Below are 11,772 nucleotides of genomic sequence, written 5' to 3'. Positions count from 1 at the left end.
ACATCACCGTAAAAAGTTGTCTTTTAAATGTCTGAATGCCCTTTTATCATTTTTAATGGTTTCTTCTGCTACTATGAATTTCCGGGTTATTTCGTATCATACAGTTGTGTAACGCTATAATATGACAAATGATAATTTGAAGCATTTGCCTGAATGCGGAATTCAATTGCTATAATTTTATGAACAATCCATTTACTTATAAAACAAGACAATGAGGCACTTTACTTTAATGTAAAACAATTTTATAGAATTTATACAGAACTATTACATAAGAACTATTAAACGTAAACAATTGCGATCTCTGAATCTGAGAACATTATGTTACTTCTTCAGTTGTTGTTCCAGTGTTTCTTCGTGTCTGATTCCCAAGAGATTCTCCTTCTTCTATCGTCATCATTAATTCGCAATCCTTAGTGTCCGGTAAAAGCAAACATAGCAGGGCTGCTATTAAAGGTAGTATCCCGAATGCTACGGGTGCGCACCACTTTCCATGTGGCCGCAAAGCAGCAACGAATGGGGCAATCATAGCGCCTAGCCGAGCCATCATTGAGGCAATTCCTATCGCCGCATTACGAACTACCGTCGGAAACATTTCTGAACAATATAAATAGAGTACAACAAACACTAAGAAGCAACATAGTATCCCCAAACAACCCATTACTACAGATCCCGTTCCTTCAGGTATGAGGCTTATAAACAAAAAGCAGAGGCTCGATAATATATTAGGTACAATTACTAATGTTCGCCGGTTCATAACTTTCACTAGTGGAATTGCAATGAGGCACGCGCACAAAGAGACAGTCCCGCCGGCCACAACGTTGATGTAAACATTACCAGTCAAGTGACTTGTGTAGTGAACGACCCCGTAGAAGCAGTAGCTACACACAAACCAAATGAAAGACATCACCAGAATGTGTTTTCTTAGATTTTTTGTTCGGAACAAATCCAAAAATGATCATTTTCTGTCTCCAAATCTAATGTGTTCGATGCGATATAGTTGAATTTGACGATCTATATCGTTTGTTGGAAGATTATTGCTGAAAAAATATATTACAATTTTCATTGTTTTTTCAAACAAAGATTTACTTCTAAGAATTACTTCAACTACATATACAGGGTGTCCCAAAAAGTAGTGATGAACGGAAGCTGGGAGGTAGAGGACCTAGAGAGCTATCCGAATCACCCCCATGTATGTTATGCGATTTTTCGTATTTTCGGAGTTATGACATTTTTTTCAATTTTTCATCTATCGCTGAGTACGATGAGATTTTTATTTATGGTGACGTGACTTATTGCGCTAGATGCTTGATTTTTTTTTGTGTGGTAAGCTGAAAGATAGGCCAATTCAGTATGGTAACATTTACTATCGTTAGATCTTCGAATGGAATAAAAAAAGAATTAAATGCCAAGAAAGATAAAATTACCCAGTATGTTCACAACTTCAAGGGCCCATAAAAAAATAAAATCACATAAAAAAAGTTTTCCATTTGGCTTTTAAAAATTCGCTCTATCTATCAGGTAGCTACCCTAAAAATTTCATTTTATTATTCAGAAGGCTTCAATCGAAAAATTGAAATCTAAATGTGGTAAGTGCAAAAATTTTATTAACATGATGATCATTAAAACCAAATTAAAACCCATAAATAGGTGTTTAATTACCAGAAATTTTTAAAATAACCCCGCTGTTGCTCAATGCAAGTGCGACATCACCGTAAAAAGTTGTCTTTTAAATGTCTGAATGCCCTTTTATCATTTTTAATGGTTTCTTCTGCTACTATGAATTTCCGGGTTATTTCGTCCAAATTGTAGCATTCTCTCAAGTAGCCGAGGTCTTTTTAGTATCCCCATTGAAACAAATCAATGGGGTTTAGGTTGAGGGACCGTGCAGGCCAGGCTTTAAGGCAGGCGTCACCAGCGCATGCGCAGGCTGCAACGACCAATCCATCTTTCAGGGTATCTTTGCCCTTTAGCCTGGCCTCGACGGTCCCCGGACATAAACCCTATTGATTTTTTTCCGTGGGGATACTACAAAGACGAGAGACTGCCACAATTTGAACGAAATAACCTGGAAATTCATAGTAGCAGAAGAAACCATTATAAATGATAAAAGGGCATTCAGACATTTAAAAGACAACTTTTTACGGTGATGTCGCACTTGCACTGAGCAATAGCGGGGTCATTTTAAAAATTTCTGGTAATTAAACACCTTGTTATTGGTTTTAATTTGTTTTTATTAATCATCATGTTAATTCAATTTTTGCACTTACCTCATTTAGATTTCAATTTTTCGATTGAAGCCTTCTGAATAATAAAATGAAATTTTCAGGGTAGCTACCTGATAGATAGAGCAAGTTTTTAAAAGCCAAATGGAAAACTTTTTTTATGTGATTTTATTTTTTTACGGGCCCTTGAAGTGGAGAACATACTGGGTAATTTTATCTTTCTTGGCATTTTAATTCTTTTTTTTATTCCATTCAAAGATCTAACGATAGTAAATGTTACCATACTGAATTGGCCTATCTTTCAGCTTAGCACACAAAAAAAATCAAGCACCTTCCGCAATAATTGACGTCACCATGAGTGAAAATATCACCGTACTCGGCGATAGGTGAAAAATTGAAAACATAACTCCGAAAATACGAAAAATCGCATAACATACATGGGGGTGATTCGGATAGCCCTTTAGGTCCTCTACCTCCCAGCTTCCGTTCATCACTACTTTTTGGGACACCCTGTATAAGGTAAATAATAATATATATTAGGTAAAATTTCACTAACATTTTTGCAACTCGTTCCATCAATTCTATGGCTTTCGTCGTTTTATTAGCTGCTAGAAGCCATCTAGGTGATTCAGGTAAAATGCAAATATAAGACAATAGCACCATATTAGCCAAGGATATGCCCAATTGAAAATGTACGTAATCTCTTATTAAATATCCGAATAGGGCTAGTAGTATGTGGCCAAGCGCAAAGGGAACATGAAATAGTGCTGATATGATATCTCTGTAGACTCCTCCTACGTATTCCATTACAAGGACGAAGCCGACGACCATAATTCCTCCCACAGACATTCCAAGTATCATACGAACCATTGTAAAACTCCAGTACGTCGGAAGGAAGGATGATATGACTCCAGTAAACACCTCTAATACCACAGAAAACACGAGTGTAGGACGTCTTCCGTACCTACAATTTTGTAGTACATATTTGTTATTCATAATAATTAAAAGGAACGTAGGTTTTCGAAGACTAAAAGTTTGTTTGCATGTATCTCATGTATGCCAAAGGTATTTATTTTATAAATAAAAACTTAGGGACTTATTTGGTACGTGCGCCTTATATTATGCCTTCTTATAAAAATAGAAATAAACATCGTAATTTCGTATATCACGATGTTTTTGAAGATAACTCGAGTCATCATACATAATCATCATAATGATTCATAATAATAATGTTAAACCTAGATATATTTACTTTCTAAAGTATCATAAAGTACCTACCTAGTTAGTTTTGAAATAGTAATCTGCCAACACATAAGGAGGTCATATGAATGAGTCGACAATCCTATCCCATGAAAACTAAATACCCGGTATGCAAAATTCATGTTACCTGTCGGACATTATACCAAATAAAAGACTTCCGCTTAAAACCCCAAACTGAAAGAGCATTTGCGTAAGATCTTTTAGCCACGAATTTTCACATATCAAGTTCCATTCCATGACTATAGTACGAGGGAAGATAGATTTATCAAATATACAGGATCATTGCAGCAAGTTTCATTTGCAGGACAGGTATATTTGATCGGTGGCGCCAAAAATATAATTGCCATTTGGTGGAAAGCAACGCCAAATTTACTCATGAAAACTATAACATACAGAAATAATTGATACTTTCCGAAGTTACCTATTAAGTTATTAATCACAACCATAATTTAAAAGGAATGTTGTATATTATACACTTCACTTGAGATGCGCTCTAGTTGGCCTCGTCACGGTAGGTATTGCAAAACGGAAAATTTTAATCAATATTTAAATTGTTCCCTAACAGTTATAGTGTGGATATAGGTTCAATTGAATGTAGCCTTTTTTAATCCCAACATATTTTATTTTAAGTAGGCAAGTTCATTAAATATACCAATACTCGAAAAACCTGTTTTTAAATATATTTTTTTTTCTGTTATTTTGCATTTTGATAGATACGAATAATAATTGGTTATTTAATAATACCATACGATATTATTATATAATAAAGTATCTTGAAAGTAAATATGTCGAATTGTTTAACCGCTAGTGGTGCCATGACTTTATCTAAATCTTCTCAAGAAATTGACATGTTGATAATGAGTTTTTCATAGCCTATTTAAAGTATTTAAATTTAAAGGACCAAGGTCGCTCAGTGAATTCAATTGTCATTTATTTCAGCTCAAACTTTTAATGAGGAGTATCCGTTGTGAAATTTATTCATTATTTTTGTAAATTAACGTCAATTGTAATTTAACGAGCACTCTATTCTGGAAATTAGTTTTATTTGAATAAAAAGAGTTGAGGAACTTCTAATTTTTACATGGGGTGGAATGTTCTATAGAATCTATATATCTTATATATAAAATTCTCGTGTCACAATGTTAGTCTGCATACTCCTCCGAAACGGGTGGACCGATTCTCATGAAATTTTCTGTGCATATCGGGTAAGTCTGAGAATCGGCCAACATCTATTTTTCATATGTACCACGGGCGAAGCCGGGGCGGACCGCTAGTAGGTATATAAAACTTAAAGGTGACTGATATAGTGATCTATCAACGCACAGCCCAAACCACTGGACGTATCGGGCTGACATTTGGTATGCAGGTAGATGTTAGGACGTAGGCATCCGCTAAGAAAGGATTTCCCGAAATTCTTGCGGGAACGGGGAAAAACGGGGATTCACGTACAAAGCCGAGGGCGGAAGCTAGTAAATAATATAATGACTATTTGATAACATTAAAATATGTATATATGTAGTAAGAAGAGTAATCTACAGTCTACTTCACTTACCTAGAAAAAATTAATGCGTTTAATTTTATATCTATAGATTAAGTAATATATAAATATAGTGTCGTACCTATATCATATTAATAATTATATCTACATGATATTTATTTATACGGTATATCTTGATATTTAGTTGAACTTTATGAAGATAATGGTATGCATTATATGCAGTAGGTACTATTATTTATGCATAACGAACATCATCAATCTAAATTTCTACAAACGAAGGAATAAGTAGATAAATAATTTGAAATGAAATTTAATACATAAAATTTATATTCAGCAGTACGTCATCTTGAAAATAATTTCGTTGTGATCTCAGTCTGTACTCTGTAGGTAGGTTATTCACCTATTATCGAATCAAGATATACCTAACGATTATATTGATATTTATATTTCATAGATACGATATTTCATAATATTGTTCCTTCTTACAGTTAAGTACTTACTTTTGTTTTTACATATTCATATCAAAATGTAAACGCATTAGTTATTATCTTTGAACAAATAGATTATGTACGTGTACTCATGAAACAAAATAACACATGAAACATTTAGTAGTTAATGCACAAAATTATTTTAAGACTATGTACCTAGTAGATAGGTACCTACTAAGCAAAATAAATAACAGTAATTGAGAATTATGTTCATACATAAATGACAGGACCGATTCTTATTAAATTTTGTGTGCCTATTGAGACAATGAGTACCTAGATCTGAAAATCGCCCAACATCTTTTTTTCATACTCCTAAGACCTAAGTGATTAGAGTAAGGAAAATCAACGTTTGCCGGGACATTAAGTAGGTAAAATTATAAATTCATGCAAGGACCAAATAAAAGATTGAAGTGTCAACAATAATTTATTACACACACTGCTTGAGAAATCAACTTACGTATCTATTACAATTTAAGAAAACTTCAATACACTTCTATTTTACTAATCATATTATGTACAAAATAATACATTTAAATCACATGAATACATCGCATCAGCTATAATATATAGTTTTATTATTTTTCTGTATTTTCCTTAGTCTTTTTGCCAAACTTTTCGCCTTCTTCGATAGTTGTCATTAATTCACAGCCTTTAGTTTCCGGCAAAAAGAAGGATACAAAGCCAGCTATTAATGGTAGAATAGCGAACGTTACGGCTGGCATCCACGCTGCCCTGTCTCCCAATCCGACGACAAACGGCGCGATCATAGAGCCCACACGAGCCATCATCGACGAAAAACCAATAGCCGCATTACGCACTACTGTAGGAAACAGCTCTGTACAATGCAGATAAACAACTACGAACACGATGAAACTGGCTACAACGCCAATACTAGCGCACACTACCGTACCCGGCCCGGGGGGTAGTGCAGCAAGAATGAATAAACATAGGGCACAGATAAAATTAAATACTATCAGGATCGTCCGCCTTCCTATCACCTTCATCAGAGGAATAGAACACAACGTACCCAAAAGTGTTACGCTAGCACTAGCCGCTACGTTTACGAAGACATTACCACTAAGCTGACCCACATATTGAGATACTCCATAAAAACAGTAGCTACACGTTAACCAATTGAATGACATGGCTAATATATTTTTTCTCAGATTCGGTGTTAGGAAAAGATCTAAGATGCTCCCTTTTTTCAGGTTATTTTTTTCTACGGACTTCTGGTATTTTTCTATGTCTTGCTTGATCGTGTCCGTTGGCATATTATTACTGTAAAAATATTGGTTTGTTATCGTTAAGCGTTAATTTATGAATTATACTTATATACCTATGCTTTTATTTCTCTATAAATAAGTACTTACAATTTAGCAGCCCGTTCCAGTATTTTCACCGCTTCGTCCGTCCTTTTCATCGCTATTAGCCATCTTGGTGTTTCAGGAACGAGAAAGAAGTACGATAATAATAATATAGATGTGAAGGAAATAGCGAATTGGAACATGTTGTAGTCTCTGATAAAATAACCAAAGACTGGTAGTAGCAAGTGGCCCAAGTTAAATGGTACTTGATATAGAGCCGATATGACATCTCTGTACTGGGAACCCACGAACTCCATAACAATGACAAAGCCAGTGACCATCGTCCCACCGACAGACATTCCAACAAAGAAGCGGATGAACGTAAATGGCCAATATCCAGGAATATAAGCTGCAAGGATTCCCATAGTCACTTGCAACACCACTGCTGCCAGTAGAGGTAATTTCCGTCCAAACCTTAAAAATGATTTCGTAATAAGAAGTTGTAGGAATCTTTAAATTAAATACCGAGGAAAGTAATAAAAAAATATATATTTGCGAATTGTGTGGCAACAGTATAATTGTTATTTAGAGTAGTAATCTTTTTAAGCATTTCCCTTTTTCGCCGACACAATCCATACTTCTAACTATTTTATATTAATAACTAGTTTACCGCCCGCGGCTTCGCCCGCTTTGTCTAAAACCTGATAAATTATATACTAAAACCTTCTTCTTGAATCACTCTATCTATTAAAAAAAACCGCATCAAAATCCGTTGCGTAGTTTTAAAGATTTAAGCATACAAAGGGACATAGGGACAGAGAAAGCGACTTTGTTTTATACTATGTAGTGATCTAAGCATGTGATAAAAAATATTATTCGTCTAAAGATATGAAGTTATTGAGTTTTAAATTTTATAATTTTTAGCTGTTCGTCTAGACATGATGATGAAGAAAAATTATATGTAAATTTAGAACCTTACCTATCCGATGCCATTCCGAAAACAACACTACCCACTAAAGTTCCCAGTTGAAACAAAGTTTGTGTGAAGCTAGTGAGCCACTTCCTGTCACATATTAAGTCCCATTCCATGATTATTGTGTTGGTGAATATAGAGGTATCATACTGTGGATTATCACATGGACAATTGGTACTGTTATTGCCATCTAAACAAATGTATTCTGTTTTTGGGGCCAGGAATAGAATAGCCATTTGATGAAAGGCAACCGGAAATTTTGTGAGAAATACTAGACTGCATAGGCAAAGTTGATATTTGCCAAACGATCCAATAACTTTTTGGATTGCGTCGGAGTTCTGCACCGGAGCATCGGGTTTTTCTGCAAATAATTATAATATTTACAATTACCACATAATTCATAATCATTATTATCTGTTACATATATTATGCGACATTTTAATTATATAATTCAAGATAACGGTATAAAATACCTGCTCTATTTTTTAACTTACGCTAAAACCATTGAAGGATTTAATTTTAACTTTAATCTTTGCATTGTAAAAAAACCTTGAACGAATGTTGATTATTTTTTAGTCAAATATCATAAATACAAGTGTCAATAAACTATATAATAAGTGGCTTTACTTTAACTGATAAGGGTTCCTACTTCCTCCAAGTAACATAAGATTCCGAATTTTTTTGTAATTTGTCTCAGAATATAGAAAATGTTGAATTTATATTTTTGGTTTTATGGCATTCAAATGCTTTATAAATATAAATTTATAAAGAATAGATCAGATATGGTAAGGCATCCGCCCCGGAATGGCGCGAAGGATGCGGGTTCGAGTCCCGCCTCGTGATCGAATTTTTTCTATTCTTTATAAATTTATATATAGAAAATGATCAAAACCAAAAATAATAAGTTTTAACTATCTAACTAGTTTACTATTAAAGTTATTTACAAAAGAAGGAACAGTACCTGAGGTTTTGACTACAAAAACAGGTAGTTTTAATGATTTTTTTTTATATTTTTATATAAAAAAAACGCAATCTACAATAGGATCACTTTGTTATTCGTAGGTCTGGGAATCGTTATCCCTTGAAGAAAAAATGAGGCTTTGAAATTAATGGAGTCAAAGATGTACCTACTATCCTTTGTGCTTCTTTGAAGCTGCATATTAGTTACTCACAAAACCTTTAAAGGGATTACGTGTTGACGATATGACATACAATTTGACAAAGTTAAGTATGTTTATAAGGTACTCATGCCCGTGGCCGTCTCGAATTTGACTGTGTTTTTAAATATATACTAATCCATACTAATATTATAAATGCGAAAGTAACTCTGTCTGTCTGTTACTCAATCACGCCTAAACTACTGAACCAATTTTCATGAAATTTGGTATGGAGATATTTTGATACCCGAGAAAGGACATAGGCTACGTTTTATCCCAGAAAAAATACGCGATCCCGGAAATCCCACGGGAACGGGAAATACGCGGGTTTTTCTTTGACTGCGCGGGCGAAGCCGCGGGCGGAAACCTAGTAATCTATACAAATATTATAAAGAGGAAAGGTTTGATTTTTTGTTTGTTTGTTTGTATGAATTGAATAGGCTCCGAAACTACTTGGCAGATTTGAAAAATTCTTTCACTGTTGGAAAGCTACATCATTTCTGAGTGACATAGGCTAGGTTTTATCCCGGAAATCCCACGGGAACGGGAACTATGCGGGTTTTTTTTTGAAAACGCGGGCGAAGCCGCAGGCGGAATGCTAGTAATATTATAAAGCTGAAGAGTTTGTTTGTTTGTTTGAACGCGCTAATCTCAGGACCTACTGGTCCGATTTGAAAAATTATTTCGGTGTTAGATAGTACATTTATCGAGGAAGGCTATACTTAGGCTATAATATATCATCACGCTAAGACCAACAGGAGCCGAGCAATGTGGGTAAACCGCGGAGCACAGCTTGTATATAATATTACCTAATAATATCTAAGTTAACAATATGCATAATATTCAATAATGCTTTACGATTAGGTTTCTACTAAATTGCACCTTAATTAATCGTATAATCATAAGTTTTCATATAAGTATCAATTAGTAAACAAAACATAGTTCAACAGATTTTGTGAATTGTTTTTACAATATATTATACTGATCGTGCCCTAAATATATTAAAACTTAACCCGGGCTCAATAAACATTTTCAAGAGTAATGACCTCAAACAGTAAGTGCAAAAGGAAAAAAATTGTAAAGTTATTTCGCATTTATATACGAGTTACAAAGTAATGTCCTGCATGATTAAGTTACTCAGCTGTTAAGGTATCTCTATGTTTTACACTACCTATTTAATAAATAGTAATATGAAAGGGGTAGGAAATAAGTAAATGAACTGCTCCTTTAAATCCAAATCGTTTTGTTTTACATAGTTAATTGTGTGAGAAGTTTGATCAACTACCTATAAGTACTTATGGTTTAATACATATATATAAAATAATAGTGACTAGTTAATAACTGATCATACTAAACAATTGAATAAACTGCATATTATACACGTTGTTTTGTAGGTACAGCAGTTGTTTTAGTATGCTGTGGTATGCATCATCGCACCTTATCTAAAGGACGTTAATTTAAAGAAATAATAAAAAAAAGTATTTCTGTAACTAATGCAAAATAACATTGGCAATATCTTATTTTGTTTTAATACGAGTTCAATGTTGTGTTATTGAAATTGCTAAGCCTTGATAGACTGTCATTGAGGTCAACTGGGCAACTTTCACTTATAAATAGCTCACCATCCTCCTTTCGGTCTGTGTCCATTGTTGAGTCTGTTATCTGTGAGCACTCGAGAGCTATCACGCGCGGTCACATGCGACACAACACTCAATAAGATACGTTTGCTCTCCGGCAAACGGCAACAGACTGGTTGCTGTGTTAAGCGAACATTGTTTTCCCTTTTGCGACTTGCGCCCGCGCCTTCGCTCCGCAATACTGTCATTTGAGCGAACATAATGACATGCCTTTTAGCAATATTGATACACCATTGAAGGCTGGTCGATAAACAAAAAATGCTCTTTTGGCTAAGTACTCGTATTATTCGTTGAGTGTTGTCATCTTTGTTATCGTCGCTTAATGTTTCCGCTATCAGTTTAAAGTACGAACTTGCAATGTCTAGTTGTGGTGTTAGGTATATCTTATATCCATATAATATTATATTATTTTATTTTTATATGATATCGTAAATGTACCGCGGGCTCTTATCCATACTAATATTATAAATGCGAAAGTAACTCTGTCTGTCTGTCTGTTACTCAATCACGCCTAAACTACTGAACCAATTTGCGTGAAATTTGGTATGGAGATATTTTGATACCCGAGAAAGGACATAGGCTACTTTTTATTGCGAAATATGTACCACAGGCGAAGCACGGGCGGACCACTAGTATAATATAAGAAATTTTAATCTCATACTTACCAAGTCATTATAGCCTCCATCGCACATAGTACCTTTTATATATAAGTCATATATATAAAACGACAAAATTACTTCAAAACACTCACAATACATAATTACGTCGCATTGTTTGTTTCCTAACCCCTCCGAAACGGCTGGACAGATTTTTATAAAATTTTCTTTAGATATTGTGTGGGTCTGAGAATCGGCCAATATCTATGACGCTTTCTGTAAGGAGGAAAAAGTATTTTTCCTTTCGAGAGCACTAATAATATTAGTTTTTATTATATCACTTCATAGAGCGCAAAATTATAAAACACCTAAATTGTTGAGGGTCATTTTTTAGTATCTATACTATGTGTAGCTCCTAGGTGACTGCCCATCTTTTACTTATTACAGGAGCTATTTAGAAGTCAGTAAATTTAAATAACAAAGTACTTAATCGCTTTATAATTAAACATACGAATACTTTCTACTTATGCGAAATTTTAAATATGTACTTGATAGACTAGAACATATATAGGCTATGTTTTTATCGACGAACATGTCAATGAGTCATGTCTTTTTAACTAAACTTAAACTAATAGGA

At 34.3% G+C, this 11,772-nt stretch overlaps 1 protein-coding gene and 1 pseudogene across 1 annotated transcript; both read right to left on the bottom strand.

Annotated features, from left to right (window-relative positions):
* Positions 1 to 140: 140 nt before the first annotated feature.
* LOC149482993 (organic cation transporter-like protein) lies at positions 141 to 4,120 on the bottom strand (annotated as a pseudogene).
* Positions 4,121 to 5,879: 1,759 nt separating this feature from the next.
* Positions 5,880 to 10,711, bottom strand: LOC149482992 (organic cation transporter-like protein). The gene is made up of 4 exons (XM_089703103.1): positions 10,525 to 10,711; positions 7,752 to 8,106; positions 6,839 to 7,246; positions 5,880 to 6,746 (listed from the first exon to the last, which is right to left on the bottom strand). The coding sequence occupies exons 1-4, from the start codon at positions 10,547 to 10,549 to the stop codon at positions 6,044 to 6,046; spliced, it is 1,491 nt and encodes a 496-aa protein (XP_089559229.1). The 5' UTR covers positions 10,550 to 10,711; the 3' UTR covers positions 5,880 to 6,043.
* Positions 10,712 to 11,772: the final 1,061 nt, after the last annotated feature.

The sequence above is a fragment of the Colias philodice genome, chromosome 14, assembly GCF_061535455.1.
Source record: "Colias philodice isolate Cphi_HAF_F1 chromosome 14, ilColPhil1 Martin Lab GWU primary, whole genome shotgun sequence".
Taxonomy (NCBI): Eukaryota; Metazoa; Arthropoda; class Insecta; order Lepidoptera; family Pieridae; genus Colias; species Colias philodice.
Note: the sequence above shows the minus strand (reverse complement) of the source record. Positions and strands in the feature narration are given on the sequence as shown.

Bases quoted from the DNA above. Each gene is read 5' to 3' on its own strand.
- LOC149482992 (XM_089703103.1), bottom strand. From the start codon at position 10,549: ATGGACACAGACCGAAAGGAGGATG. The intron at 7,247-7,751 runs GTAAGGTTCTAA...ATCATTTTTAAG, and splicing joins TTCGGAATGGCATCGGATAG to GTTTGGACGGAAATTACCTC. The intron at 6,747-6,838 runs GTAAGTACTTAT...ATATTTTTACAG, and splicing joins CTGGAACGGGCTGCTAAATT to TAATAATATGCCAACGGACA.